Source organism: Pungitius pungitius, chromosome 16, assembly GCF_949316345.1.
Source record: "Pungitius pungitius chromosome 16, fPunPun2.1, whole genome shotgun sequence".
NCBI classification, from domain to species: domain Eukaryota; kingdom Metazoa; phylum Chordata; class Actinopteri; order Perciformes; family Gasterosteidae; genus Pungitius; species Pungitius pungitius.
In genome coordinates, this window is record NC_084915.1 from 5,018,188 (window position 1) to 5,045,844 (window position 27,657).

At 39.8% G+C, this 27,657-nt stretch overlaps 2 protein-coding genes across 5 annotated transcripts in view; one reads left to right on the forward strand and one right to left on the reverse strand.

Annotated features, from left to right (window-relative positions):
• cltca (clathrin, heavy chain a (Hc)) overlaps positions 1–15,169 on the reverse strand; it is a 28,746-nt gene extending 13,577 nt beyond the window's left edge. Inside the window, exons 1-6 of the mRNA XM_037468542.2 lie at positions 14,846–15,169; positions 5,727–5,934; positions 2,439–2,707; positions 2,109–2,270; positions 1,896–2,009; positions 1,416–1,589 (exon numbers count right to left, since the gene is read on the reverse strand). Coding sequence (XP_037324439.1) covers positions 1,416–1,589; positions 1,896–2,009; positions 2,109–2,270; positions 2,439–2,707; positions 5,727–5,934; positions 14,846–14,887 — 969 coding nt within the window. The 5' untranslated portion in view covers positions 14,888–15,169. The remainder of the gene's footprint in view (positions 1–1,415; positions 1,590–1,895; positions 2,010–2,108; positions 2,271–2,438; positions 2,708–5,726; positions 5,935–14,845) is intronic.
• A 4,781-nt stretch (positions 15,170–19,950) lies between these two features.
• On the forward strand, positions 19,951–26,445 carry nherf4b (NHERF family PDZ scaffold protein 4b). 4 transcript variants are annotated; one of them, XM_037467103.2, is made up of 11 exons: positions 19,951–20,045; positions 22,240–22,258; positions 22,813–22,877; positions 22,970–23,175; positions 23,256–23,460; positions 23,546–23,682; positions 23,823–24,027; positions 24,116–24,312; positions 24,432–24,638; positions 24,761–24,967; positions 25,056–26,445. In XM_037467103.2, exons 1-11 carry the CDS (start codon positions 19,952–19,954, stop codon positions 25,101–25,103), a joined length of 1,590 nt encoding a protein of 529 aa, XP_037323000.2. In that variant the 5' UTR covers position 19,951; the 3' UTR covers positions 25,104–26,445. The 4 variants fall into 4 exon arrangements, with proteins under 4 accessions (XP_037323000.2, XP_037323002.2, XP_062414137.1 ...); XM_037467105.2 differs by having other exon boundaries at positions 25,068–26,445; XM_062558152.1 differs by lacking the exon at positions 19,951–20,045 and adding an exon at positions 21,896–21,908.
• Positions 26,446–27,657: the final 1,212 nt, after the last annotated feature.

The following is a 27,657-nucleotide window of genomic DNA, read 5'->3' on the forward strand; positions in this document are numbered from 1 at the left end:
TGTGAGAAGTCTGGGAAAAGAAACCGAAAGGAGAATTAGTCCGATGAAAAGAGAAAGGTGGCGGAGAGGGTGGGGGGGGGGGGGGGGGTTGAAGGGAGGAAGACAGCTGGTGTTGGTCCCTCTACAAACAAGCCCAGCAGGTCAATGATCCTAGTTTCATTCTTCCAACCACTAAAGCAGAAGCACTCTCACTCCAATGTCGGTTGGCTTATTGAGGTTGGTCGTAAAAATAGGTCCCTTAGAGTAGATTCTGCATGTATTGTAAGGGTGGTGAAAGGAGCACAGCACCGGAAAGAGATTAAGTTGGAAATATTTAGTTCAGGAATAATAAGAGATCATGGCAGTTTTCAATAAATTATTTGGAAAAGTGAGTGAATCCTTCATTTAATTATAATGCCATTGCAATGGGATTGGCCAAAAGGGGGCAAGCGGGCCAAAATAACTTCACCAAAAGGGCACCAAAAGTCAGATGACACATGAACCGTTTATTAACTGATACAGTGGCCCACACCGAAACACACAGACAAGTAAAACAGATAAGGTGAGGGTTGTGATTGGATGAGAACACTGGGTTGTGTCCAGCAGGTCTGCAATGCAGCCATCCCATCAGGTCTGAAAGGTGTACACTCTGCGTTTGAGTCCCATTATCAGAGCCTCATGCTGAGCCTCACAAGCAGACACTGAAGTCCATAGCTACCATTTAAAAACTTCCTGACAGCCACAAGGAACCAGTTAAGGCAGTGTGGGCCCAACAATACTGAAGAAGCGTAGAAGTGAATCAGACACAAAGTCTCAAAAAAGGATTAAAAAGGAGTCTCATGATCAAATTGGTTCTAATCTTTTGTTTTTATCTTGACCCAAGTGTTTTAGCAGTGTTTTTTTCATTCTCCCACAGTGCGTTTTGGTTACAAAACAGTACAATAATCCCACAGGAGGAATAAACATTTTGTAAGTATTGGATTAAAACAAATATCAGATTTGATGTTAATGGAGATGCCTCTGTTGGCTGCTTGTCCAAAGACAATTCAAGACAAATGTATGGGGAAAAAGGGTTGTAATAATGTATTACTTAGCATTAGGTTACCAAGTGGAGGCACCAATTATCTCTGATCACTGCCACAGTGTATGTGTTCCTTTGCATGAGCTGCACGTACAACACCGCTCTATCAGTCACCGCCTCAGATCAACTTTCCCCTTTGCTCAATTATTCATTTGGTGTGTGGCCTGCTGGATCATTATTAATCAACTGGCTGGATCCAGTTCTCCTGTGGTTCAGCTTTTCAACAGCAGTAAAACACAACCCTCTTCTGTGTGTGTGTGTGTGTGTGTGTGTGTGTGTGTGTGTGTGTGTGTAACCCTACACCTTGGATTTAATCATAATGCCTCCTGGCAACGTCTGAGTCTGCCTGACTTACCTGTCCCTTCCTGTTGACCCCGATGATTCCTGCGGTGGCCTCATGCGGAGCAGTGACAAAGATGGTCTCTCCGCTGATGCGGTTCATGTAAATGCAGGTACCCGTCTCCAAGTCGTACAAGTGAATGTAGCCATATTTGGTAATGAGGAAAACCACATCTTGCTTGGAGCTTATCTGTCAAAAAAAGAAAAGATGAAGTACAGAGTCTGAAAGTTAGATTATGGTTTGAACAGACATGCATCATTAAGCTTTGTAAGGATTTAGATTTCACATCGTTTCATTGTTTGCTTACAAAAAAATCTAAAATTTGAACAGCAATGACTGGCATCTTAAGAGCTTCACAATAAACTTGACCTATTGCACCGGATTGAATTACCTGAATTAAATCTGAAAATCTAAAAACAGGATGATACTATTCAGCAATGCCATGATTATTACATTCGCAGGACAACAAATGTAATCTGGAAGAGTACTTCACACCTGCATGGCCACAGGGAAGTCATTCTGGGCTTCTGGAGGGAAGAACACATCCACTGCCTTCTTTGGAAATGGTTGGTTGCCAGTTGGTGGGGTCCCCACTTCAATGATATGCAACTGCATCAGAGGAGAAAAACGATTAGAAACTCAGGATTTGCTATGATAATGCTGCTAAATTACGTTAAAAGGTTTCTCCATGTCATTAACTCCAATCACCTTTCCTCCAGCTTGCCCTCTGACAGCAAAGCAGAACAAAGTAGACTCCTCTGTATTTCCCTCCATCTTGAATTGTGCGAAGCTCGCTGCGTGGCCTTCAATGGGCTGAGAAACCTTTCGGTCAACAGAGTACAGCTGCATGGCTCCAACCACCCGATTTTGCTGAAAAGGGTAAAACGGACATTAATGTGAAATAACATTAAACCAACTGACTAAACAAGGCTTAAGCTACTGTGCAACAATAGTCACTCATAAATGCCAAAAGGCTCCATATTCTCTGTGAAGGCAAGTCTCAATCTTCAAATATGTTTGGTAATACACTTTATTTACCTGGGCTGAGATGCCGATGAGCAGGAGCCATTTCTGCTTGGCGTCGGTGCGGTAGTTGATTATTTGGCAGCCTGCCAGGCTGGAGTGGCGGTCAAAGACTTTCACAGGCTGAGAGTCCCCCTCCATGCTCCAGTGGTAGACGGCATTATCAGTCACAAGTGCAACTGTGTTAAGGGAGATCCACTTCCAGAAGGTAACATCATCGGTCATTGTGTGTGCCTTCATCTTGCTCTTCATCTCGATGTTGAAGATCTGAAGGGTTTTGGCGGCTAGTGGGGGAGGGGGAAGGACAGGAAACGGGGCCCAAGAAGAATGTTATAGTCTCTGACCAACAATGGGTCTGCACATACATTTGTAGGAAACACTAAATTTTGATAGAAAAGGGAGATTGACATGATCAAGGTCGTCAAGCAATGATGCCATGACTAATAGAAAGGGGAAGCCATACATGCTGTAGTCGGAAATAGTGTCCTAGCTTAAGTGTAGTGAGACAACTGGCGTATAAACCAATTCAATTTTAACCTCTTGGAAGTAGTTGTTGACAGTTGTGTACTTTATGCAAGTACATTTTATTCTAAACTCTAGTGATCTTAATGGACTTCCAATTCATAAGATACCTGTAAAGTGCAGCGCTGTTCAAGCCCAGATGCACATAGGATTATAGATCAAATAAGGTAAGAAAGTTCCAATTTGCCCTACTTTCAAATCGTTACCTTATTAGTCAGCAAAACTAAAAAATGTTTTTAAAAAAGCTTTCTGCAGTCTGAATGCATCTGTCTGAGCTTAATAGTTATGAATTACATATATACAAGACTAAAACAGTTTAGACCGACAGACCATATTTTTTCAAAGAGGATTTACAAATGCACTCAGTATTTATGTAATGTATTGTCATGTCCGACTACGTGGCCCACCCCATCAAATGAACAGCCTTCATTGAGACAAGACGAAGCAGACGGAGGGTAGAAGCAAGAAACAAACAACTTACAAAAAAGGCAAACACATCTGCATCGGAGTCAAATGTATTACGGTGAAACACGATAGACGCATGACAAATACAGGAACAATTAACCTGGAGGGGAGACTTTTGGACCAGTTGTAGGAAAGGTTTCCCAAAATGATTATGTTGACTAGTTGATTATAGTTAAATATTTGTCTCAAAGATCAGAACTACCCATTCAAAAAATGTTCACTCACCTGCATTCATATTCATTAGTTAGGGTAATTTAGTGAAGATTTATTAAGAAGCAGTGTGACTTCCTTGTTTGCTCATTATTTAATATTTTTTGACAAAGTGAGAAAAAGCAAAAACCAATGCGTTAGCACAACTGTCGAGATCAGTTTGTCATCAGTAAGCCATGGGATCAGAGTACAGAAAGCGGTGTGGCGAATGGATCACTTGCAGCAGCAGCCAAGAGCAAGCAAAGGGATTTGGAATTGAATTCCGACTGGCTGTCGGGAGGTGTGCGTATTGTGTCCGTACTTTAGAAATGGTTACGGCTCGATACTGTGTCAAATGACAGGGTCGGCTGAGAAGCATTATCAAGACAGTGAGAATAGACAGAGGGGAAGAATCTATGCTAACCCTATGCCAAATTATTAAAGACTAGTACTATAACTTCTGGGAATATGGATCTGGAGGTCACAATACACCAGAGCTACTTCACATTAGGTGAAGCTTGTGGGAAGCATTTTTAGAACTATACTCAGCACAATTTAGATCAATTTAGAAGTTTACGACACACTGAGGTTAAGAGATTCACTGTGGAATTATGACAGTCTATATAAACCAACTAAAAGGAAAAAAAGCCTGATGAATTTAATTTAACAAGGCAGCATAATGAATATAGACAGAATTATTGTTGTGATCCTGTCTGCATGTCACATGATTGTCAGCGATGAACTAGAACTATAAAAGTTCAGCACAAATTTTATAACCGCACGTTGTAACTCATCCTCAGTGGAGGAGACAAAATAGCATACTCCCAGTTATAACTGGGGGGGGGGTGGGGGGTAATTAAGTGTTCATGGCAATGCCCCAAGGATCATTGTGAATGCATTTTGATGCAATCCACCTTACGAGACGGATCTTTGACATCCATCCATTTCATAGCATAAGACTGGGACTGCAGTTAAGTCCAGCCAAAGCTGTGAAATGCTTATGAAATGTTATTCTAATAGTTGGGAAGGGACACAGCCAAAGAGGTGGACAGACAGACAGAAGGCACACAATAATGGATAAGCTGGACAAGAGCTCTTTAACTTTTCTCACGCAACAATTTTTTTCCTAAATATCTTGTCCCAAGTGACTCCTCACCCGGGAAAAGTTAGAACCAATAAAATCCAAATCCACACTGACTTCCCACAAGTCAGGACTAAGTATACGCTCTGTGGTAGTTGTAGAAATATAATCTTCAAGCCTTGGTTTGGAGAGCCAGTTTGGCAAAAGAATGAGTGAACTAACACATTTAACACAGCTAAGAAACAAGAGAAATAACAGATGTGGGTAATGACCACGTCACACAGAAGGAATGGATTTCAAAAGGAAAATTGAGAAGTGAATTAAATTAAATAATTTTTACCCACAGTAGTACCACATTTAACATCTAATGTAATACAAATTATGGAATCTCAGCAAGCTATGAGGCTGTGAAAGCTAAATCCTGTTTACAAAATAAAACGTCTAAAAAATTATCCAGAGACTGGCTCAGATATAAAAAAGCTACGACATTAAAAATCAGGCTTTGGGAAATTTGTACCAAAAACTAGTTAAGTGCCAAATGGCAAATGATTATAAAATCATACCAGCTGAAATCAATATAGTGACATGAAAAGGGAAATGCTGAATGAGATAATTTTGAAATGATTTCTTGAAAACAGGATTTTACTTCCACAATGAAGTAGGTAAATTTCAACTCACCGTCTGCAAACACATAAGAAAGCAGTAAAGAAAAAAAAAAAGAACAAAAGACAAAAACAAAAAAGTCAAAGCAATTATGGATGCTGGACAAAAACAAAAATATACTACTTTGAAATTTTACTGGACAAATGTTTGGAAGAGACATACGTGTGTCCCTACAAATTAATTAACAGTGGAAAACTAAAGTAGCTCGGTGTTTATGGACATGAAAAGATGAGAATATATATATAAAATATTTGTATTAAATGGATACCATTGGTATACTGACCAAACATATCAGAGCTTAATGCTGCTGCCGGCAAGTTCAGTACAACACGTAATATTAGTTTTAGCGCCATGTGGTCTGCAATACCAATACACAGCCTTACCTTTAAGTGCAATGACTTTGCTGGCTGGATTCATAATGGCGCTGTCTGCTGAGATGGGCCTGCGGATAGGCGTGTTGGGGTCGGCCATGTCAATGATCACCACTTGAGTCTGCTCACCCACCTTCTCCCGGATGCAGATGAACTTATCAGACTCCATGGTTAAGGTGCTGAAGCCTATGTTGGATGGATTGATCCCCAAGTTTTGGAGCTGAGAAAGAGGAAAGTGTGTATGTGGGGAAGGGGGGGGGAAAGATGTATTAGGTTTTTGAAAAGGTAACCAATGGCCACACAGGCATCACATTATTCTTATTCTTAACAGTCTAAGTGCGTGATCAAACAACAACCGTGTTCAATAAGTAGGCTTTGACACTGGTCAGCAACCTTGCACTACCACAGCCAACTGATGAGGTAATCAAGCCTGACATAGTACAGCAGCTCCCTGGACACAAGGAGCTGGAGTGGGTAGAGCTGGGCTGGGGGTATGGTCAAACCAGCGTCAATTTATGCATAGACCAAAGATTTAACAAGAACTATATAACGACACTGTAGTCTCAATTAGAGCTGCAACTAACGATTATTTTAATAATTGATTCATCTGTCGATTATTTGTTCGATTAATCGATGAATCGGATAAAAAAATAAAAAATGTAAAAACATTAATTTCCAACCCTTTATTGAAAAATAGAACTGACTGTGCACTTTCTAAATATGTTTTGCACTAACAGATTGCTCCTTGAACATCCCTAAGTAAGCAAATAAAATGGACTAACACAAAAAACATACACACATCGCATGATGTATACTTTACAGCCGCCAAATTAAATATATTAGGCACAAAATCATGAATCATTGCCGTGGTGCTCCCGTGCCAGGCCATGTCGCTTTTGCATATCTTACAATGAGACATGTCAACCCTCCCGAATTTCAAAGCCCCTCCCGAAAATATCCCGGACCGACCTTTCTCCTGATTTCCACCCGGACATCAATATTGCTGCACCGCCCGTCACTGGGCGCGCTGTTTCAGACCGAACAATAATAAAGGTTACACCTTGAAGTCGAGCGCGGCGATTAGAACGTAAAACTACTGGCGCTGCAAAGAAAACCGCACCACCCCCCCCCCCCCCCGTTGCCCGCTAGGACCCGCACCCCCCATTTCAGTGTGAAATATTTAGATCGCATTGGCTTCTCTTCCTCCGCATGTTTCAGAACAGTAGTACGGGTCTCTCCGATGTTCTGCTGCGCGAGCGCTCAACTTTTTTTTTCTCAGCTCTGCGCGGCGCGCGCAACTTTCTTTTAATACTCAAACATAATAGTCGCGCGACACAACAAATCGATAATGAAATTCGTTGCCAACGCTTTTAATAATCTATTCTAATCGATTTCATCGATTCGTTGTTGCAGCCCTAGTCTCAATGCAGGCTGAATACCAGGAGCTCACTTAATTAGATAAATGCCAAATTGATACAACTAACAAAGTAAACCACAGTCCAGCAGTGTGGCTTCAGTTTCCCCGTGTTCCCTAATGTTCCTGCATCAGCAACTAACTGATACAGACCATAAGAAGGTTTCATCTGCATCAAAGTAGAAGCTGGAAGCCATAGGTAAAATGCTTTGCAGCACACCAGCAAGCTCTGCATCCCAGTCTACTGCCAAGGCTGGAAACGGGGCATCCTGCATGCCTCGCACAAACCCTGACACAGCACAACATCTGCACAAGCACTAAGACTGGCACAATTACAAACCATGCATCATTGTTACAATGCCAAAATGAGTGCAGCAAGAGCTAAACGACTTTCACTACACAAACTGAACTTCACAGGCTTCTTGAGAACACACTGCAAATGGTAACGCTATAGTGAGGTAAACCTGAAGGAAATGAAACTACTTAAAAACATGTTTGCTGTTGCAATTTCCTCTACTTTCACAACCCAACTGCAACAGGCTACACCAGTTTTACAAATTACACTGCAGCACAAGTTCCTCCTGATTCAACATGAGACACAGCAGCTCTAGAAACAGCTTGACAAATGCATTTAGTAGTCAATTATAGAACTCAGTTCAAATTCACAGTGCAAAAAAGTGCACAGGTTGCTCCTTGATCACTGAGCTGTTAAAAGTAATAATACTTCACATCTGCCAAATATAAACTTTGTTAAATCAAGTGCACAGAGATGTATATTTTTGTTTAAAAGGGACCCGAATGGTCAGAACAAAAAACAGAAAGCTTAACAGGATTTGTTTGAACTTGTTCTGTACCACAGTGGTCTCCAATCACCAGGTCCACAAGCCACTGTACTAAGGCCCTATACTAATGACGTGTTCTCTATTCCAGGGGTTCCCAAACTTTATTGCCTCAGTTTTCATAGACAATATTTTGCAGACCGGTCTTGGTGTAATTGGCAGAGAAACCGGTTCATTTTCAAAATAAAACATTTCGGAAATGATTAAAATAAAAAGTGGTGTGGACCAGTACCAGTCAGCCCATGGACTGGCAGTTGGGGACCCCTGCTCTATTTTATTCTTCTACTGGCAAGCATCGATGACTGTGCTTTACCAGTCACTCATGGATTTGTGGCCTCGTAACTTACATTTCCAGATGTCAAAAGTAGCCTTTAGTAAAGACAAATTGGATCTCTGCAAATAAGCCTGTAAGCTATTTAGCCACATTTCTCAGCGTTGTGTATTCATTTCAAGGCTTGCATGTGATAAAATGTTGCTCCACTTAACAATTGTGTGTAGTTTAGTCCTAATCAGCAAACAGAAACCACAGTTCCAGGAAATTATCAACGAAAATGGTAACACCTTTTATCAATGACAGGACACACCCTCCTCCACCCACATTCTTTCAAGAGTGTGTAACCCTGTTACCTCTCGATGACACTGCGATTTGTAATTTGCCGTATTAAGTGTTACTACAAGGTATGGGGAAAGAACTGAAAAGTTGTCTGTAGCAAGCGTTCATCAGTGTATTAGTTTCTTATTTGACTGGAGGGTGACATCATACAGAAACGTTATTGGCGCTTCTGCGTTTCATATTGCTGCCACCATCTGGTATAGAAGCAGTGTTTATTCAAGCAACATTTATTTACACACCACAAAAGGGAAAGAGCCATGTTCCTCTAAATGAACTCTGGTGTTAAAAATTGTTTTTTTAAAAAGGACATGGAAATTAACAACATGATGTTTCCATGAGATCTAAACATGTGTGACTGTCCATAAAGTTGCTCTAATCTCTATAAACCAGACTAGGTATGCCTACATATTAAGCAGGACAGGAGGCTATCCTCAATCATTAGACAATTTTTTTTTTTTTTTTTTAGACAGATTTCCTTGCCCGCTCTCTTCCCATCTGATCAGCAGGAAGCCCCTCAATTCACAGGGAAAATACTTTGCATCACAGACTAATCACAATTAGTATGTTATCTTGTTCCCTGGAATAAATAAGTGGATCAATATAGCAATTCTGGAATATGGATTACACCCTAGTTTGAGCTTTCTGACTGGTTTACTATGGAAACCGTGGCGGCAAACCTCTTGAGGACCAACGCTTCTGTGACATCAATTACAGGAATCTGGTTTAAAGCAGGTCAAACCAGTGGAGCAACAATCAATTCAGAAAATCTAGCCTGCCTGAGCCAGGTGCACTGCTCCTGCTGCTTTTAGCTCAGCTGTTAAGTAAACAATTTTATCTTCACATACATTTGGTTCACAGAATTTGACCTCTACCCTTGACCCAGTCTAAGAATTAGGGGCAATGGGGTGGTTTGAACCACAAGGGGAGCAACCAGGGGTTCAGGGTCACCTTCAGCACTTGTCACCGGTGGAGCAGGGTATAGGGGTTGAGCATTCAAGAGCAAAAGCTAGCCTAAAACGTATAAATCCCTCCGCAGCTAGACAGCAACAGTTTAGCAAGAGGAAAGCATGAGGGAGACTGGGCAGAAAGCTAAGAGAGAAGGAATGCCGTGTATAATCCAGCATGATCAAAAGACTAATCTGAACACTGTTCAACCCAGGTAACTAAGCTTGTTAAACAACAGAAGTAAAAGTCTAGAGGATAAAAAACAGGATTTTAATGTCAATGTTGGTTTGGCAACAAGTCCAGCTAGCCAGAGAAATGGCAGCGAAAAATGCTAGCAACACCAAAGTGAGTCACAATCTTAACCATTAGTCGCGTGAGAAACCGTTAACAGCAGGGGTGCCCAAAGGTCGATCGCGATCTCTACACCAGTACCAGTAGATCGGATGGCATCGATAAAAAAAAAACGGTCTCGGTTTGACTCGAAAACAGATTTCAGTGCATATTGAAATACTTTACACTAACTGATGACTGCATCCCGGCAGCAGGTAACAATAGCCTACTGTTTAACTGGCTAGCCATCTACTTTCTATTGATATTTGTCAGTGTTTCCCCTACAATTATTAAATTATTGGCTCCGCCAAGTGTTTATTAATTTATAGTTACCGTATTGTTTTAACAGTTGTTCAATTTTTAAAAGAACCTCTTCACCAATTATCGTTTCCGGTTTAGCACCGGTATCGGAAAAAGGGATAAAAATAACAATACCCATCCCTTAATGTGGACCCATGAAAGCCTCAATGAAAACCGTTTAATATCAGGCGTACATTGTATATGGGTTCCAAAACATGTTTATCCCACTCTTGCAAATGACTGATGCATCACACAGCCCTAGCGATGACGTTCTCCTGCTGATCCATAGAAAACTTTTCTAGCTCAGAAGACGCATGTTCTCTTTTAAGAAAGCTCAGTGAAACTGACTAAATCCAAGAGAAAATTGAGATGATCGCTGCTTTTCAGGAATCAGCCAGCAGTTTTAACAACACAGGATCCTATTTGTTGATCCAACATTTGTGCTCCTCCTTGAAATAAGGAAAGCAGCGTCTTGCTCAGCAGAAAAAAAGCCCTGCGAATGTGTTCTGTACATGTTAAGTTCAAGGTTTAGCAGGGAAGGATGTGCTGTGTAATGTGCTGAGGCTTGCAGCACTTCTTTGCAGTCCTCCACAACAGGAAATCAGGGACCCATTGTCTACATGGACTGAAAAAAACAGCCTGCCCAGTGCTGCCTGTTCCCCTACCATGTGACACTGGCTGGAGACATGACCAGCCCAGGGGTGGGGGAGCAAGAGAGCTGCCTTTACTGATAAAGCATGGGTGTAAGAGGGGGTGTGGGGTGGAGGGGGGCAAGAAGGATGCATTTCTGGAGCTCATCCATCTCCACTCCAGAGCCTTTCTGCTGAGGTGGTTTTGGGACGGCAGTTTCCTTTTTTCCACAAACGCACACTATCTTACATTTACACAGTGCTGCGGAAAGTCATGTGTTCAGCAGTTCTGTATCCTCACCGGCCTGTCACAAGATGTCACGTGGTCAATTCCTTGCACAGTTCAAAGTGCACCATACAATCCTTGTAAGGCAATGTCTTAAGAGCACAACACCACAATCTAATGGCCGTCCCACTAGGTAAAACAGTAGAGATGTAACAAACATAGCGTATTTTTTACAAAACCATGGAATCTGAATTACATGCATTCATGGTCATCCTTCCAGATTTGAATTTCCTTATTTTAGCGTATTATGGCAATGGAGTCCTCAAACCCCCCAATTTAAAACTAGACACATTCATCTGAATCTTACGGTTAATCACAAATTCACTATTGAAATAGGACAATTTGCAAATATCAGCCATGAAGTTGGCATCTGATAAGGTGCCAGTTATTAGTTATTAATACTGATGGTAATTTTTCAATGGAAAGGGTACATTGCATATGCATAATATTTTCAAAACTTGATAACAGAGTTTGTGGGACTCATCTGAGTGTCAAACAAAAAAGTTGTCAGCTGAGAGAGATGAGAAAATGTAAAACAAGCAATACCATAGAATTTTGGTAGTAAGGCATAGATCTTTTTATTATATAACAATTGAGGCATTTGTATGAACGTAATCTTGGACAGTTAACGCTCAGGTTCTTGGGAGTTTGAGCAAAGACAGTCATGTTTTGTAAATATTAGATTACTGTATACGGAGTATAGAAACCACACAGCCACATGTGAAGAGAAAGCACATTAACAGCAACATGTCATTATGTACATGCATGTGAAATGCATTGTTGAATTAACACATGGTGTGTTAAGCTGAGGCTTTTCCCTGCATAGATCATCAACAGTGCCTAGTTGGCCCAGTAAAGAGAACCTGGCTTGTCAAACTGCTTACTATAAATAAAATATGCAAGGGAAGCCTTTGTCAAGAACAGTCACCAGGGTGTCATTATGTAAACAAGATTGAGAATCACTTTTAATTGTTACAGACAACCAACTTTCAGGTAGGTATGTGTACTGAGGATTAGTTAAATTGACTGTTTTTTGATAACCGATTAGCTCCTCAGAAGTAGTAACTGCTATGCAGTCATTCCTTCATTTTCCATTACATATTTTCAGTTTGCTAGGATAAGTGTGCAAAGCTGAAAGCATGACAAACTGATTGCATACATTATCTTTTGTGGGGAGATCCAGAAATTTTACTTGAGTTATTTATCTGAAGTTTGCACTATATACCAAAATGGATATATAAAAATGCAAGTTGACTGGATGAGAGAAGACACAATTGTAAAGTTTGATGGAAGAAGAGTACAGACTGAGATAAATGCCTAGTTTTAAGCTGTCATAAGCAATGCAGAGTTGGCCTAGTATTAGCTTTTTATGTTATTAGAACAATATCTTAATCATACAATCAATGTAAATTAAATAATTGTGTGCACGCTTCATTAGAATGAATAAAAGCATAATTTAGAGTAAAAAAAAAACTTTCATATTGCCTCTGACTGACCTAAACAGAAGGCTCAAAAGGCATCAATAAACAAGGATAACTTCCATCCTGTCCCAGGGTGGAGTTGCAACCTTATTTTAGCTGATGAAGTTAAGGTAAATGAGCAGACTGAGCAATCAAAGATGCAAAAAAAAAGGGGGGACCCATTCGTAATGACTAAGGTAATTCTGACAATTCATCTTGATATGGCTTTTACATTATATTGCCGAGATTTGATATTTTGCATTCTGATTACAGTGATGCATGCGTGAAACATGCATGAAACACCATATGCAGGTCATGCATTAGTGATAGTTGGATAGTCTCTTGGGAGTTGATTAGTCACACAAAATGACCGTGTAAGGTGTCAATGACACAAATCAAGAAAGGCACACCGTTCACATCCTAGAACTAGCATATGATGGTGTTAGCAATCCTAATAAAACAATGTATTATTCTTCAAAGAAATGCATAATAAAGAAAAACGTGTCAAGCGTGAAGGAAAAAAAAAGATTCAGGTTAAACACCCTGGTTCATTCAAAGGTTACAACAAATGTAATATATTGTAAAGATTTAGGCTTTGGACCAAATTGTAAAAGCCCTTCACCTCTGCTGAAGATAAAATACTAGTTCAATTCTAATTCAGAGTAGCCAGAGCAATTCACCTTTCTGCATTGCACTTTTCTTCACTCCCACTCCTGCAAAGAGTACTTGAGTGTCAAGAATAAATCCATAATCATTTCATTGTAACTGTTTGCAAAAAGGACTTTCGCATTGCTTTGTGAAACTCTAGAATCTAGTCTGACAGACCTATATTTTAACAGAGCAATTGCTGCCATATAAACAAAGACGGAAAATACAGACTCCAGTGCTGGACTGAGATACTTTGTTGATAGTCTTTTGTTCTAACATCATTTAAGTCCAAAAAAGAAAAAGAAATAGACAAACCTCAGGACAACATCCCCCGCTTTAAACGAGTACCCGACCTTGCTATTCTCACAAAACATGCAAGACATTTTATGGAAAATTTGAGCAACTGCCTGGATCACAAGTAAATAGTCAACATTGAGCTCAGTCATCTTTTATATAAGAATGAAGCCTAAAGCATTTATTATTTATAACAAATGAAAGGGCGAAGAAAAATTAAATTAAAAGCCAATAGGTGTAGAGATCATGTATCTCAGATAGGGCTTGAATGAAAACACCAATAGTCACTATAATTTATTCATTACAGCTTGAAAGTCAGCCCTATAAACTGAACCCTTTAAGCTCAGTCACAAATGTTTCCGCTTCCTTAACCTGACAAGCTGGCACTTTTGTTAAGGTTATAGTATAGGTGTGGCCATTTAAACTAAAAAAAGGAGCCCAGTGCAGATAGTGCACGAGGCCTGTTTTCTAGCACTTGAGACGTATGCGACACTTGCTTCATTACTACCAGGCTTATAAAGAGTAGGCTGTGCCTGACATAAATCGTTATTTGTTAATTATTCAGCCTGGGTTAACCTTAGCAAAGGTGTTCAACCTGGTAATGTCAGTCAGCTATCGACAAGCCTACACACCACATGACCACTTTAACACCTGCCGACGTCATTCTCCTCCTTTGGTCCGGTAACAACCTTCAAAGTTTCAAAACAACCTATTTTGCACCATTGTGTAACGTTAAACTCCAAATAGATAACGTTAGCTTAATTCCAAACATATAAACACAGCATTTACATGACAAGTTACTAAATGGCAAGTGGTGTACGAACTGCGGTTTGACCAGGTCAGCGCAGGTGATACGATAATGAACCACTAACGTTAATTAAATGTAACGTTATATTGTTATAAAATCAAATGAATTTACACCCATAAGTATTGTACTAATAATACAGCAAGGTGTAACGCTATTGCTGTACTCAGGAAGCACTTTTTCTGAGAAGTCGTTGCCTTTTTATTCGTTGCCGATAGTTATACATTAAGTTAACTTTACCTCATAAGAAATGTCAGATAACAACATTTATAAAAATGACTTATGACTTACTTAATGAGTTAAATAGCCTTTGCGTCAACCTTTTATATTTGTATGCTGAGCCAGGGTTGTTAGTCAAAGTGTTAGCAAGCAGGCTAACGTTAGATGCTAACTAAGATAAACGTCATCCACCCTGCCAAGCTAGTTAGCATAGCCCACGTAAGCTAACTCGGCTTGTTAGCTATCTTAACTTGTGTTTGAAAAGTTCCATGAGCCACTCAGAATACCGCAGTAATTAAGACTGAAAGACAACTTTGAGAATAATTCACCCATTCATTCATCCACATACCTGCAGGTGCTCCTGAAAGCGAATAGGCAGGATCTGAGCCATGGCGGTTCCTCTCGCACTCCCCTCCGGTTTCTTCTATCGCTAACAAAATACGGCTTCTGCCCTCAGATCCTAGCCGGACAGCAAGGGGGGTTCCAACCTAAAGTCTTAACGAATTAATTGTAAGCCTCGTGTAAAACCTGCTGTCGGTGGGGTGGTACTTTTTAAATTGTCCCTAAACTGTTTACTTGCGGGGTTACCCTGCTAACAACCGACTGCCACTACACCGACTCCCTGGACCTGCAATGGCGGTGGCGCTTGGTCTGCAGAGAAAATATCCCGGAAATGGAAGTCTCAACGAGGCGGATGAATACGCAGTCACACTTTTTAAAAGTACACCAGTGGCTGTCTAATCACTATTTCATAGGTTTATTAGGAAATATCTGATATGTTTAGTATCCTCTTTGAGTTAGAAAACAGTGCCAAGATCTAGACATACACATACATGAAGAAAATACATGTAAAACAGGAACTACTTCTTTCTATTTGCCCTTTGATTTTTGCCACATCATTCATCTGTTAAATTCCCGTCAATCCCATGTGTTGTACAATCGTTCCACTCAGCCAATCAGAACACTCTAAACTCAAGCCGGACATTCAACTCAATCTTATTCTCAATTAGCACTTAATTGTGTTTTTATATGCTCCCAGTATGTGCGCTTCATATCCTCAATGGTCATATCATCATAAATCACCATTCATGTATTTATTTTTAGATATTACTGTTAAATATTCACAATATTTTGTAAATGAATTAACTTTCCATAACATGGAATGATCTCAGGACACACTCAGGACACACATTTGCAACCAACCTTTTGTACACAAATTTATATATGCTGTGTTTGTGATGTAATGACTTTCAAAAGACAGTGTAGCAATTATCACACTATATTTTGCGACACAGATTGATGCACAGACATATTTTCACTGACGTTGTTTTCCAACATCAACTATTATATAATAAAATGAACGCCATGTCTTTTTTTGCAAGACAATCGGATAAAAGTGAAATTCTATAGAATAATGACATCTTCCACAATGTCCGTAGAGTGCGTGTTGGTCAGAATCGGGCCATATCTGTTAGGTGGAGTGTGCAAGTGATCGTTTCCCTTTTTTACATCCACAATTTCTCTTAGCAGAGGATGTAACTTTATTGCTCAATGTAAAACTAAATGCTGGAAAAACTGTTTCTCAAACGAGCTGACCTTTCAGCAGAGATGTCATTGTGATGAACCAGCAATTATGGATTCTGAAGAAACACATTCATAGCATTTGTCAATCACAAAGGTGATGCCTACGGAATGCAACACTTTTCCTGCAAGGCCTCTATGATGTAGATACATATACATATAAAATAGAACAAATCGTCAGGAATGAACCTTCATTCAATTATTGTGTTAAATTGGGTAAAAAAGAGAGGCATAAAACTGTCAATTACGGACACTTTTTTAGGAAAGGCAATAACAAAAATAAATGTATATAAACATATAGGGTGAATTCAGGTATATTGGGACATCAGGTAATTTGGGACAGCATAAGGAAAAAGCATTTTATTTCTGCCTTGAAAAGGCTATGGTAAGTTGCTAATACATTGCTTAGAATTAAATTCACATAAGAAGTAAAATGGCAAAAATCTAGTTTAATGTTTTTGCATTTGTATGTTTTTTGGGGATAAATAACATGAACACACATATATTTACACCATGCACTCGCTATTCCACAACAATTTTCTTGCAGATGAATCAATTTTTCAAAAAGATATACTGGACGTTATTAGGTTTGGCTCAAAATTATGTTGAAATTCCTTATGGTGTAAAAAGTATTGTCTCAATAGCATCAGTGTCCTTCCAAACAACATCTGGATTGCAATCCATCAAGAATGACTTTACAGAAAAAAAGGAGAAAAAGAAAAAGAGGAAAAGAACTAAAACAGACTAAAGCATTACACAATCAAATGTGGAGGGGAAGTTTGGGGGGTAGGCTATACCATTTACAGAAATGTTCAAGAAGGATGTCCAGCATCATAAACCTTAAATAAAAATATCAATAATACTGATAATAATAATAATATTGAGTAGAGGAGAACATGGGGATTTCATGGAGCATAGTGTCCTCTTCTCCTTAAATTTATTACTGAGTGTTTATTTCCACCTGGGGACAGGTCTAAAATGCTGGATCAAACCAACTGTGCAGTTTGTTTGCATGCAGTCTCACAGGCAGAGGTTGCAGCGAGGCTGTCCTGAATAGACCATTCACGTAGCTGTTGCTATGGATTCACAGGCAGTGGAAACGCGAGACTCAGACACTAACAGAGAAGCCAAGTGTGTCACGATAAAAGAGTGGCCTTTGGATTCTCTGCAAGGATGTCACACAGGCGCACTGAGACTGAGCTTAGCCACAGAATATGCAAAATGATGAGCAGTGCTGGTGGCTTGCCAGCCTTTGCTATCGTCCCGTTCTAACAAGATGTCTTTATCTCTATTCAAGGTAGTCAATTGAGACCTACAGAGGAACAGCCATGCTCGGATTTGAGCTATGTGCAGCCAACAGGGTCGTGCTCACATAAAGGTAACTGTCTTCGTTAAAGAATTCTGACCGTTAGTACACTGCAGTGATTTGGCAAGGATTTAGGCACAGATGGTAGCTTCATGTCTTCCTGTGGCTGGGAGGAACTCATGAGGGATGACTGAGCGCGGCTGACACATGAATCCGGAACAAGCATTGAAAAGTTCCTTAGAATCCTATTGGCTCCTCTCTCTCTCTCTCTCTCTCTCTCTCTCTCTCTCTCTCTCTCTCTCTCTCTCTTTCTCCCTCTCTTTCAATCACTCCTCCCCATCTCTATCTCACTCTCCCTGTAAGCCGTTAAGAAGGGAGGTGTTATGACATAAACATATGGTAGAAACATTAAAAGTTTGTTATTTCTTCTCTTTTTCCGTCCGTTTCCCAAGTTCAATCACATGCCCCCCCTTTTAGCTTCACATGGAGATGGCTATAAGGTCACCCTTGTAAACTCGTAAATATTGTGTCCGTCTAAGTAGAACCATAACACACACATGCCAAATGCTTGCACATTCATTTTCACAAACTCGTAGTATAGTGGAGCCTAACCTTTGAACGTGGGGAAGTTACTAATTGATTGTGCGTGGGCCTTTGCACCTTGCAAGCAAGAGAAGGAACAGTTTGTCACTTGTCACAAATACTATAGTATGTTAAACTTTTCATTTTGGTGTGCTTTAGGGGATGGTAAGCTGCTAAACGTGTGGACCTGTTGCTGTCTTTGCACTTAATGTTACCTATAATGTTAAATGTGTATCTGAGACAGCTACTCTCATTGCACTAAATGCCGAGATTCACAATGTAGTCGAAAGTTCAAACTTGTTTTCCCCCAAAATCAGTACATATGTTGAGTACTTGACTTGGCTTGTTACGAATTTTAGAATATGTTCAATTTTTCAATTGAACTAATTTGAATGAAAAACGATCAAACTATTTTCAGTGAACACACATTTATATTGAGAATTGTTGCCATCTAGTGGGCAATAAATCATTACAGGTTTAGATACGGTTTTTAATAAGGAGTGTGTGTTATCTCATAGTTGGAATAAACAAACTGAAGATGACTTGATCCCAATCTCCAACCTTGCGACTCTTTGAGGCACTTCCACTAACTACCGAAGGGTCTAGGGCTTGTCCCACTGTCAAATTGTCCTGTGTTTACAGATATCTCTGGCAGAATTTGTAGGCCCGCTGTGAAATCTTTTCCCAAATCTTTTCCCAATTACTCTTACTAGCCAGTGAAAGCATTGTGACTAAAAGAAGGTCAATAGAGAGGACAATATGGGGATTCCGACTCTAATATTACATTTACACAGAAACATTAAGGATGAAAAATGGAACAAAAAACCCACATGAAATCATACGATATTTACTTATCCCCAGGGAGTATAAAGTAGAAAACAAATATCCACATTTGTACACCATATTTGTTGACATTGTTATGGTGACAGCAAATTGTTGTCCCATTTTTAAAAGCATTTCAAGCCCATCGAGACGCAACCACCTACCAGGTGATGTCAATTAAGTCATTAAGAGGGTTCAGGGCTTAGGGTTTCGGGGACGCAAGGGTTGGACCCTCCTCTCTCCATTCCCAGCATGTCTGATGAGAATCACCTTTGTCTGAAAGAGTCACTGTTGGTCATAAGTGATTGTACCACAGTGAAGTTACCCCCTAAACAGGACACACAGTAAGAAACTGTAAATTGTACTAACTTCATTTTGAGAATCCCAAAGGCATACACATATAACTAGTTTGAATAAACTAAAAATGACTGAGAAATTGTAGTTTTAAAAGCCTCCACATTTTTTTGTTTTTATCAAGACCTGATGCTTGTGAAATAATTTTACAGGGGTTGTTTGGTTCTTTCAACAAAAAAACATCTACATGTTGATGTATTGGTTGTTGATGAAAGCTGAAATGTGAGAGACTTGTAAGAGCTTAACGCTGACATTTTGAGTTATACAAAATCGTTGGGTTCCAGAGGCATTGTTGGAATCCTGCTGAATCATCATTCAAACATATATAGATAGTTCCTCTGTCCAGTTGAACACAAGGACAAACTATTAAATGCTTACTGTCTTTTGATCTTTATCTTAAAAAGTGAGTAATTAAGTTAATGATCTTGAACTCTGAAGTGAAGTGAAATAGATATAAGGTATTATGTTATGATTTCTCACACTGCTTCCTTCTGTGAATTTCCAGACCCTCAGTTCTCCGTCATGCTCATCAGTATCACTCCTTCTAGGATTTTTCTTGGCTTATTGGTGTGTTTGTGCAACATGTCTCGAGCTTTGGCCTTGACACCAACACACAGTCTCCTGATGTAAATCTCATGGGAACGGGAGAAGAAAGTATTTCACACAGTTCTACATTTTTACAGTGCAACAAGAACAGAACAGTTATTTAATTTGTTCAGTACAGTCAGTCCACAGTGCTGTACAACATTTCCCAAAGAGATTAAACATTAAGCCTGCTGTCCCTCAAAGGGAGGAGTCTGGTCAAAATAAATGTTTGGTCATACAGCACTCCTTCTGTTCCATCCCTGTGTGTGGGACACTGCTGAACAGATGGGAAAGACACACAAGATGAGATCAAGTGCAGGTAATATATGTAAAGCCTTTCAACATTTCCTAATCTTTGTTTTCTCCCCTGCGTACCTAAATTTCCTCTTGCTTTTATGTTTTTACCTTTTTAAAGTTTTTCTCATGCGTGTGCTACCTTGGTTTTGTACGGTGTTACATTTAGTAAAACAGAGATTCCAGTGAAACCTGACGAAATATAGATTTTATATAAAACTCTTGACTTCTGACTTAATGAAGAAAGTAAATATTATTTCTAATTGTGATCATCAATCAACAACTCAAAACTCTCATCTGATCAAGCTTCAGCAGCTTGTCTTTGTGTTTTATATAGAGGACAACTATGCAGTTGGATATTAGAAAAGTAGGTTTATAGTATGGAAAAGCAAACAGTGACTAATTTTCTGCATTAGCTGTCCGTGGCTTAGGCTATTTAGCTACTTAGAGGTTATGTGAGAGAATTAATTCTTCTGGGAGCAAAGAGTTTCTAATTGCGTTACTTTATGATAAAAAGTTTGTTTTTATGTTGTTACACTGTGTCAGCGCAACAAGGACTCAGTGTCACTGACACGATGAACCAAATAGATAAGCAGGGTGAGGACAGTGACGGTTCACTGCGTTAGCTATTCTCCTGCTAACAGCCACAACGCATTATACTATAGAGGTGAATGTTTATTAGCACATTATATAATATTGATAGAATAATTATTAGCAGTGAAACCTGGCCTCGTGTTGGAGGCAGCTGCATGTTGACTTCCCTGTTATCCAGATCTACGATCCTCTCGCACTTGCTTCTTTCTGTTTAGGTACAACAAACTATGCTTCAATAAGTTCATCATCAACATTTTCTACATGATGCTGTGAAATAAATTTCTCAACGTATTTGTATTCTGTGACTGAACCAGTCAGAGTGAAGATATGAATATAAACCTATTTGCATGTGGCAGACATGTTTTATTTTCATTAAGTACAAATGTAGTATTCATATGGGGATTTCATCAGGGCATTAAAGGAGAGTTGATATTAATCTTAATTTAACATAATCAGACAATAAGACATTATTGTCTTTAAACAGAGGAGATATTTACATAAGGGCCCAAAATGCGTCCTAGCGGCACACCACCTGGATATTAGAAAAGAAGGAATGAAATTTAATGAATAAATTGTTCAGTAAATGTACCAGTCATATCCTTTTATGTCTTTTAAGCACATAAAGTCATAGAAATAATGTTTTTGTGAGCTCAACTATATATTTTCCAGTAATCCTATTCTAAATTTCCCTGAATGTTCATTAATAACGTTCTGATACCACAATCCACTTATGTGAAAATACTGACTATAGATCTTGCCAAGTTTGGATTATTCTATTGCTCACATATTCATTGGGCAAATGCAATACGGTTTTTAATGTCCATTGATTCCATCCCCAAAGAGAGGCCAAAGACTAAAGATGGTTGCATAAAGTCAACCACAGTTTTATGGGCTCTGACAGTTAAAGTCAGCAGCTCTGTCATCCAAGACTCAAATCGTCAAATCGTACTAATCGTTGCTAATGCCTCACAGTTTAGAAGACAAAGCCGCGCAGACGTTCATAGAGCTGTGAGTGCAGATTAATCAAAAGCGTCATGTTTGGCAAATAATGATGTCTGAAACGTTCTTCTACATGTCACGGTTTGGGTCTGCTTCTTGTCTTATTTTGTAGTTTTCATGTCTCTTGTGTTCCTGGGTAACTTCACTTCCTGCCTTGTCTTGTCTTCCCCCGTAATTGTCTGCCGTGCCTGATTGTTTCCACCTGTGTTCAATCACCTGCACCTCCCTTGTGTATTTAAGCCCTGTGAGTCTCTTGTCTTGTGTGGCGTCATTACATGTCGACCGGCCATGTCAAGTAAGTCTATTTGTGGTTTCAAGTCCAGGTCCCTGGTTTTTGTCTGTTTTGTTTTCTCCTCCTGCCTCCCCTTTTTTGGTTGGAGTGATTTTGAGTTTGAGTTTTGACTGTTAAAGTCCTTTTATTTATCAACACTACTCCGTCTGAGTCCTCCCTCCTTGCCCCCGCACCCCGCGTTCTGACACTACATTTGCAAAGCTTTGATGTGTGTTGTATGAGTAGTAATATTCTGGTTAAAATTGTAAATACATGAATGTGTTAATATTGGATTTCACAACCTGAATGTTATGCTGCTAAAAATATTTCTCCATGTGATTTCTGTTTTATCAAGGTTTGATGGAACTCACAGAGTAAGTGTGCCTATCTTTTAATTGTTTTCTCAAATGTTAATACATTTTAAAGTGCTGTCTTCACTTCAGTGTCAGTTCAAACTCAAGCGTGGACACGATACTGCTGCTAAAGAATAATGTTAAAATAACCTGGCATAGAGTAGAGTTGGACATTTATCCTGAAAGACAGAGTAACACATTCAACAGTACATGCAGCTTTTGGATAGTCTAAGGCTTGCCATGGTGACTTTTGGAACATAGTAATCTTTAAGACCCAAGATAAGGCCTGATGTTCCCAGATTAACGCTGTCTGTGTAGTGATAATAGGTGAGGCTGTGCAGCTTATATGCACATTAAGTGTCATTTATTTGTAAGTGAGGCAATTTACTTATTACTTTCATTTCATTCACTTTCAATTTAGAAACAAATCTGGTATTTTTACACATTTACATGTATATGCTTAGACCTTGAAATTACAGTGTCATAAACAAAAGGAAAATAGCTCATTTATCACATTTAATAGTCAGTTTACGACCTAAAGCAAAATCAAAGATTTTGAAATTCTCCTTTTGCAGTAAATTTACATTTAATCCTAAAGAGGGAATAGACAACCCAGTGATGGTCACCACAGAAGACACAGGTAGCCACATTTCTAAATATCTTGTGTGCACACAAGCTTGAGGTAACTGTGCTCTGACAGCACTTCTCTGTCTGTCCCTTACTTGGACTCAGTGTGGACACTCAGCCCGCGCCTGTGTGTTCTTAAACAAGAGGAGGGCGGGTCCTATGGCTTCAATCTGCGCGTGGAGAGCGGACTCCAGGGTCACATAATCAGAAATGTAGTGTCAGGAGGGGTGGCAGGTCGCAGTGGCCTTCGAGATGGAGACAGACTTCTGGAAGTCAACAACTGCTATGTTGACCATGTCTCTCACCCAGAGGTAAGCTAAGGTTCCTTCATTATCAAAGTAACAGAAGGACTGATTCTAACTGGAGCAGTTTCTTTATTTGAATGAATCAGGTGGCTAGGAAAATAACGGTAAGTGGACAGCAGTTATGTTTATTAGTGTTGGATGGGGAGCAGTATGAGCAGGCTTTGTCCAGAGGTCACGACCTCCGTAGTCTGAGCATAGCTCACAAGGGCGAGGGATGCAAACCCCCCAGACTCTGCCACATCACCAGGGATCCCGCCTCAGGCCTCGGCATCACCTTCACACCAGTGAAAGGTAACAACAAGTCCAAGGTTTGAGATTAGATGTCCAACAGAAGGGCGCGTGTTACTAAGTGGCTCCTCCTGTTTGTGCTCTGCAGGAGAGAAAGGCCGATTCTCTGTGAATCTGTTCCCGCGAGGTGCAGCTGAACAGGCAGGGGTGTGTAAGGGAGATCAACTGGTGTGGATGAACGGCGCATCGGTGGCCGACCTCACACACTCTACACTCAGCAGGATGGTACAAAGTCTGCCTTTTTTCATAATCAAGAAGAAAAGTTTGTTTTTAATGTCCATCCTTAGTTTTGGTATTAACCATTACAAGTCTGAAGTCATTGTGACCATTCTTGACTAGCAGTCACCAATAACATTCTGCTGTAGATGAGAAAATGTGGCGAGCACATCACCATCTTAGTGATCGACAGCGAGAGTCAGAAGAACTACATGCGACAGAGGATGCCCATCCTGCCCAGCATGGCCGTTTCACATAACCTGCCTAACAGGCCCAGAAAACTGCACTTGGTCAGCGGGGGTGATGGGTACGGCTTTGTCCTTCGACTGGAGAAGAAGCGAACAGGACCCACACGTGAGAGGACTAAACGAGACTCCTGAACACCGGCATTCCAGACTTGAGCCGCTCTCTTAAATAGTGTATTTTTATTTTAAATCTATAGTTCACGTGCTACGTCAGATTGAAAGTGGGAGCGCAGCAGAGAGGGCCGGGATGCAGGATGGAGAGGTGCTGCTCGAGGTCAATGGGGAGCCAGTGGAGACACTTACACATGGGGAGATTGTGGACAGAGTGAGGCTGAGCAGACACCAGGTCTCCCTCACGACCATCACTTTCAAGGGGATGGACTTCTACACCCAGGTGGGCATCCCGGATAGGTTTTTTTCCCAAAAATATACAATTTCCAATAATTGGAGATCCAGCAGGATAAGGATCTGGATAAAGATCAGTGTAAACAATTTGTTTGCTTTATCTTGCAGTTGGGCCTGTCACCTCTTCTCTTTAGTGAGGATGGTGTTGTGAGGGAAAAGGAGAGCAGCGTATCAGCTGCTGCAGCAGAGCAGCCAGCACAAAAGGAAGTGGATGGCTCCTGCAAGCCCAGGCACTGCACCCTGCAAAAAGGCCCATCAGGGTTTGGCTTTCACCTGGGTTGCTTTCCACAAGGTCCTGGGACTTTTGTCAGCCAGGTAAGGATAAAATAGAACATTACTTAAGGCTTTCTGAGGTAAAAGGAACCAGAAGAGAGCAGCCCAGGAGCATTATCGATGGTCAAATGTGGTTTTCGATGTTTCTTTTCATCTGTTTGAAGGTGGCTTTTGGAGGCTCTGGGCAGAGTGCAGGATTACTTGAGGGGGATGTCGTGATGCAAGTGAATGGACAAAATGTGGAGGAGAAGTATCTGGAGGATGTGATTAAGCTTGTGGAGGAAGGAGGAAAGCTTCTTTTCTTACTAGTCAGGGAGGTGATGGGAGACAACAAGTGCAAGCAGACTGAAACGCATGTCGGCGACACTGAGGTAAATAACTTTCAAGAGATGTTACCTATAATGTTCATCAATTCATTAGTGACCAGATACCAAATTTAACGTATATCTATATATACAGTTTGTTTCTCAGCAGGAAGAAGACAACTATGAAATATCAAATTTGTGAGTGTCAGACATTCAGAAGAAGACATCGCCAACTGAACAAACAAACTTGCCTGTTATAATTATTAAATACGTCAATATTGCCTTAATCAGTTCTATCAGAATCACAAATTAAATAAGATACATTAAACTGCAATAGTGTAAGTTGAAACAAATCATGTATTTTGGTACGATTATCCATCAAGTGATTTGAAACATTGGGCAACAACTGCAACGTTTGATCTCCGTCAAATGAAATCCAGGCTACATATAATGCTCCACGTAATAAAGGACCACCATTTTTTTGATGCAGCTACTGTAATTTATTTTTTACAGTATACATTTTTACAGTATGTGATAGTAGGATGACTTGATTTTGCATTCATTTTACGGTATATGCCAGAAGGCTACCGTTTATTTCCAAAGCTGCTATGATTTTTACGTTTTACTCCCCACAAATAAAAACCAGACAACTTAATCATTTCAGTTTAATACGGTAAAGTAAAATAAGACATTTGCATTACATAACAAAACTCACAATCTACTTTACTCTTTTAGATGAAATACGATACAATAACAGAATCATTGACTACGGTTAGGGACTCAAGCAGTAGAGCACACAGAGTAGCAGAAATTAAAATACATGTGATAATGTTAAGTGATAGAATTAGAGTTTGTGTGTTAGATATTAGTTATTACATTAGTGTGTTAGATCAAATAATTGCAATATGAATGAAACACAATTTATAATCATTCAAGTCATTTTAATTACTGTACACATAAACATTCTGCCCAAATTTAACGTTAAAACCTGGAGGAAGTACTTTAATCCTTCCTTGATGAATTTCTCCCAATTTTCTCCCTGAAGAGGGTTTTTTTTTTTTTTCTCCTGTCAGGTAGTGAGTGAGCAAAGGATATATGACAGCCCTGCGAGGCAATTATTTTGTTTTTGGACCTGTGTTATTATTAAAGTGTACTAGCTATTAGCTGATGATATTATGCATGCTATATTATGTTTACATGATGAAGCTTTAAGCCTAAGGGGTGATCATTCATTGTACTGAAGTGAATCGGGATTGGTCGGGTCAATGAGGGATTTCAGATGCGGCCATCAGATAAAACCAGGCGGGAGTCATGTGAGCCAATTACATACGACAACATCACAAGGGACACCCACGTGAGATCAGAAGAGCTGAGCTGGAGAAGAGGCAGGCAGAAGCCTCTTGTGAACCAATATTGATGGTCATATGAGACTGGAGAGGGGGACTTCTTTATTTTGCAAAATATTATACTATTCATGCTTTATTTCACTTTAACTGTATTGCTTAATACTTGTTAGTTATTAAATTCTTCATTTTTAAGCTCGAGTCAGTTTACTTTGTATGACTTCTTGTCTCAGAAGGGGCGAGGGTAACAGTATTGTTCCTTAATCAGAGGTTCAGAACTCCACATTACCCTTAAACACTCAATGGAAATAGTATCGGCAGTGAAACACAAAAAAATGTATCACTAAAAACTTAATCACTGTCTTGCTTGTTTTTGCACAGGTATATTTCATTTTGACTGCATGAAATCAACAAAAATGAAACAAAGCGAAAGGACACCTTGTAAGAGGCCTGAGTGCGGCGTCTGGCTGGTACCCTCAATCCCTGATTGGGAGTGACTGTAAATCCAACTCAAGAGAACATTTAGAAACACAATGTTCTAAACTTCTGGAAACTTGACATCTGGGGTAAATACATTTGAAAGAAGCATTCGGTGCCTCAAATATAACATGCTACTCAATATAATTTGGCTTTAACTAGTTTAATGTCTGCCTTTTTTGGGATAGAATTTTTTAGCTTCTTTTAGGAATGTTTCACGTAACGCACGTGAGTTTTGTTACGGCAATTGTTTATTGTTTTTAACACATCTGGGATTCCTTGTCCCCTCTCCCTTAACTCAGACAATTGTGCCGTTTGCTTTTCAGTAGTCAGTTCTGTAATAGTAAACACAACTCAATTTACTAGTGTAACATATTAACACTGTAATTAGTAATTAACTAATTTATGTTATGGGCCAATTAAGTTCTAAAGGGGGCGGTCTTGGCCTGCCACTAATTGGCCGTTTGGTCGGGGAGGAGCCAGCCGAACGGCTGCGTTCCCAACCCCACCACATGTGCAACATTTTATCTGTGTTTCACCAACCACCAAATACTTCACTCCCAAAAAGAATCGAGGCAAACGCATGATTCCTCCTGAAAATTAATGAAAGCATAATGGGATTCATAGACAAAGTGGGGATGTGCACATTAAGTATTCCAGCAAAATCTTTACAAAGATTATTGTCTAACACGATCATTGGTTGTAAAAAGGTTATGAATTATCTGTGTTTTACTGATACATTTAGTAATTTATCTAACCAAATATATTATTATAGGTCCACTCGACCATGACATCATGCCCTGTGGTGATGTACCGTCATTCAAATATTAGTCTGGGACGTTCATCATTTGCTTGTTATATGGCCTTTGAAGGTACGCCGAAATTTGTTTTATAAAAAAATTGAATTATGAGACGAATAAAAAACAGCATAGTTTC